At 37.2% G+C, this 5,000-nt stretch overlaps 1 protein-coding gene across 1 annotated transcript; it reads left to right on the forward strand.

Moving 5' to 3' along the window:
* Positions 1–328: 328 nt before the first annotated feature.
* Positions 329–4,731, forward strand: LOC106883218 (uncharacterized). Its single transcript, XM_014934140.1, has 5 exons — positions 329–630; positions 1,602–1,664; positions 1,915–1,974; positions 2,429–2,585; positions 4,505–4,731. Exons 1-4 carry the CDS (start codon positions 399–401, stop codon positions 2,578–2,580), a joined length of 507 nt encoding a protein of 168 aa, XP_014789626.1. The 5' UTR covers positions 329–398; the 3' UTR covers positions 2,581–2,585; positions 4,505–4,731.
* Positions 4,732–5,000: the final 269 nt, after the last annotated feature.

Consider the following 5,000-nt stretch of genomic DNA (forward strand, 5'->3'; position numbering starts at 1 on the left):
CTATTTCTGAACTTCGGTATACGGTGAAGCAAATGTTTGCTGATCCCTTAATTATGTATATATATATATATATATATATATATATATATATATATATCTGTGCATGTATGACTCAATTGTTACTGTGTGTGTGTGTGTGTGTTTGTTTGTTTCGAATACAATTGTTTTAAATTATTGTATGTACCCAATGTGATTTTAAATATATTAATTGAAATTTAAAACTGGATTCTGGACGGTTAACGCACTGTTGACGTCATAATACCGAACTGCGAAAAATGGGAAAACGTTTTCCTGCGCCCATTTACGACATTTCTGCTTGTAGGTTACTATTACAATACGTTGATTTACGTTAAAGTATTTACTAATAATTTGCTTGTTTTAATAATAGATAGCGACAAATGTCTGACGTACTCCACCGTCGTGGCTTCCTCGAACGACTGCGAAAAGGAACTGGGAATTTTGTCCGAAAATTCATCCCGTGTTTCACCAGGCAGAACCTAGGTGACTTAACAGAAAGCGAAACAGATCTTACCCCATCGATATATTCCGATTTTTCTTCGTTGGCGTTATCGTCCGTAACAGACGATTCCACGAGAAATCGGAATCAATCGGCTTTGACACATGAACCGGGTGAGTTTTCATGAAACAGTTTCAAACTTTTATATAAGACATAAAGCTACACAGATTATTATATATCTTTTCTATTTATCTATCTATTTGTCTACATAAATTTATATAAATAAGGATAAGATCGATATTTAAAATATTGATTTTATCAAGTGGCCAGGATGGGAATAAAAACCATCAAAGGTAACAATTATTTAAAATTATAATATAGGGTATCTAAGAGATACCGCCACGCTGAAAAATAGCAGTCAAATCTTGACTCTAAACCACAAGTGGTTTAGAGTCAGGATTTGACTGCTATTTTCCAGCGTGGCGGTATCTCCATTTGTCTACATATCTAGCTACATATATATCGTACACAGACACACACACACACAAAGGCCCTCTTTACTCCTCGGACTTAGTCCCCGATAAAGCGGTGATGGGGAAAAGCACAGACACAAAGACGTACATACATACACACGCACACATACATACATACATACATACATACATACATACATATATATATATAACGGGCTTCTTTCAGTTTCCGTCTATCAAATTCACTCACAAGGCTTTGGTCGACCCGAAGATATAGCAGAAAACACTTGCCCAAGTTGCCACACAGTGGGACTTCTTATTTCTTATTGCCAACAAGGGGCTTCTTACTACACAGCCACGTCTCTCTCTCTCTCTCTCTCTCTCTCTCTATATATATATATATATATATATATATATACGAAACGTGTGTGTGTGTGTGTGTGTGTGTGTGCCTGCAAGAGATACTGCAATTTGTTGCCAGATTTGATTAAATTACTACAGATCTCATTCCCCAAATCCCTTCCCGTCCTTTCCATGTAAATATATCCTAAAATGTGGGTATAACCACCTGGGTGGTGATGCACTTGCTAGATATAGCAACTGAAATCATCTTCAAAAATCATCAGACTGTCTGATCTGATTTCTATAATTATTTTTGGTTCTGTTTTCAGATTTTACTCCTACAGAGACCATTTTACAAGACTTTGACCTGTTTCAACGAAGGTCCCTCGAAGGTAAATAAGAATAATAAGTGGCCTTCCTAAATTTTTGTTTGACATATTTCTAAATTGTTGACTCATATGTAAAATATATCTCATATGTAAATTATATTATTTATGTGAGTGATTATGAGTGTGCCTGTGTGTGTGAGTGAGCGTGTCTGAGTGAAAGACAAACAGGGAAAGAGGGAGAGAGAGATGGGGAAGAGAGAATTTGTGCATGTATGCAGTAGCGCTGTTATCTTTTATCTATTTATATTTTCAGATTTCTCTTCGATCCATGCTGACACTTGCGATGAACTGTTTGACGAACAAATAGACTTTGGTACGTTGGAATTAATGCATGTTATAATTTAAGCATTATGCGCATTCAAAAGTTTTGCAATATTTCAGTAACTTATTTTGCTTTATTCGTGAAGCTGCAGCAAAAACTGCCAAAGAATTCAAAATAAACTCCATAATGTTGGACCGTCTGATGCCACCTTTTTGCCAATTCTTTGTTTCCCTTCTGATACCAATTCCTATCCTTTGAGGCGAAGAACTCCCTCGCTGAAGCTTCCACCCCACCTCCCCTTAGTTGATGAAGCGTCGTGAAGGTAGGAGGTGAACTTGAAGGAAAGAGTTCGTCGCCTCGAAGGACAGGAACTGGTATCAGCGTGAGATCAAAGAAATCGCAGAATGATAGCCTTCAGACGGAACAACACGATGGCTTCTACTTTGAATGCTCGACTGATATAATGTGAAATTATATATAATTGCTTGTTTTTGTCAATTTATAGATGACAATAACTCAAATGAACACACCACGCCTTGTATTCCACTGATAGTGAGAGACTTCTTTAAAGAAAGTTCTATTCATCTGAAACATTTTTCTCGGGTCATCGTATATTCTGCAGATGGCCATGTGACCATGTCTATAAATCTCAGCTAAATTAGGTAAGTCGTGTTTACATGTTAGCTTTCAAATACCACAATAAACTATCCGATTTGATATACATATATACGTGTGTGTGTGTGTGTGTGTGTGTGTGTGTGTGTGTGAGTGCGTGCGTGTGTGTGTGTGTGCTTGTTTCGTGTGGATTTATACTTTAAAATGTTTTAACTGAAGAAGCTTTTACGTAATGGATGCCTTTCCTATTACATATTAGGCAGACCTGAAACGTATGTATTAAATGATTTCGAAATAACACTAATTTGTTTGACACCATCACAACAATTGATAGACAGACAGACAGACAGACTGATAGATAGATAAGCAGATAGATAGATAAACAGATATATAGATAGATAGATAGATGCACAAACCTACATACACACATACATAAATATCATTTAAGTATATATGAGCATGTCTTAGATATGCAACCATATGCATGAGAATACATACATAAAACATACAAATCTGCAGACAGACAGACAGACAGACATACAAACAAAAATACCCTGTTGTCGATGTTGAAATTCTAATGAAGGAACCTTCCATCTAGGTTAGAAACCGGGTTTTTTTCTGTTGGCAAGAAATCTTGAAATAAACTGAATAATTGCATACAAACATACATACATACATATTGGGTTGTCCGGAAAGTTCGTGCGATTTATAGTAGCTTACCTTTCGACTTATTTCAGAACATCGTTGAGCCCATAAAATAGGATTTGACTACACCTCCATTTAGAGCACAGTTTAAGCTATCTTTTCGTGGAAGAAGGTTTATGTTCCTATAACCTGTGTTAATTTTGTAACCCTTTAAAACGGAAGATAAGAAAGTTCATTTTCGGCACTTGATATTTTTCTTTTTCCGTAAAGGGAAGAATGCCTCACAATCAACCAAAGAAATATGCGCAATTTAAGGTGATGTTTCTTTATCCGAAAGAATTATACGGAAGTGGTTCGCAAGGTTCCGAGCTGGAGATTGTAGCCTTATCGATTAAGAGCGATCAGGCAGACCGTCTACTACAGATGATGACCAAATCAAGTCATTAATTGAGAATAACCCACATTGCACAACCCGAGAATTGGCAGAAAGCCTCAACCTATCAAAATCCGTCGTTCATGAGCACCTGTTAATTCTTGGGTACACAAATCGCTACGATGTTTGGGTACCACATGAGTTGAGTGAGAAGAACCTTTTGGATCGCATTTTCATCTGTGATTCGCTTTATAAACGGAATGAAAACGCGCCGTTTTTAAAGCAAATTGTGACAGGTGATGAGAAATGGAATATAAGCGACATGAGCCACCCTTAGCCACCCCAAAAGCGGGTCTTCACCCTAAAAAAGTCTTGCTTTGTGTCTGATGGTATTGGAAAGGAATTCTCTACTATGAGCTTCTCCCAAGAAACCAGACAATTAATTCTGAGAAATACTGCACACAACTGGACGAGTTAAAAGCAGGAATTCAAGAGAAACGACTAGAATTGACCAACAGGAACTGTGTTGCTTTCCAGCATGATAATGCAAGACCACACGTTTCTTTGGGAACCAGACAAAAATTGCTGCAGCTTGGCTGGGATGTGTTACCCTCCATATTCACCAGATATTGCTCCTTCGGATTTCCACTTCTTCAGGTCTCTGCAGAATAGTCTTAATAGTAAAAATTTTAATATCTTTGTATGACGTAAAAAGATACCTTGATGAATTCTTTGCCACGGAACCACCTCAATTCTGGGAAGAGGGTATTTTCAAGTTAAACGAAAGATGGAGACGCATTGTGCAACAAAAATGGTTCATATTTGGTTGATTAAAAATGTAATGGCAAGTATTTATTGACCTTTTTCTTTCCTTTACAAATCGGCACGAATTTTCCGGACAACCCAATACATACATGTATCTGATATCGTTTTCTTCCTTGTTTTCAGAGATGATAAGCCAGCTGTATAGAATAGAGTATAGAATAGAGAAATTGCCATAGCTATACAGCAAAAAAACAATTATCCGATGTTCTAACAATCCTGAAAATGTAGCGGACTTAAGCTAAGGAGAAAATACAGAGAGAGGGTTATCCGGTTTTGGGTGCCACATGTGAAGACACCCTCGCCCTTTCTGGTTTAAATGAAAGTAAATTTCGTAAATGATAAAAAGGGGATTGCAGTTATTACCTATTCTTAAAATAAAATATTGAAAACCATTATTTTTTAATTCATTAATATTGATCTGTCGGATATCATTGGCCAACAGTTTTATGGGGGATGAGGTTAAGTCGATTAGATCGATCGCAATGTTCAACTGCTACTTATTTTGTCAACCCAAAAGGATAAAAGGGAAAGTCGACCTCGGCGGAATTTGAACTCAGAACGTAGTGACGGACGAAATGCATTTTACCGGCGCAGTAACGATTTTGCCAGCTCGCCGCCT

This window comes from Octopus bimaculoides, chromosome 26 (assembly GCF_001194135.2).
Source record: "Octopus bimaculoides isolate UCB-OBI-ISO-001 chromosome 26, ASM119413v2, whole genome shotgun sequence".
In the NCBI taxonomy this organism is placed as follows: Eukaryota; Metazoa; Mollusca; class Cephalopoda; order Octopoda; family Octopodidae; genus Octopus; species Octopus bimaculoides.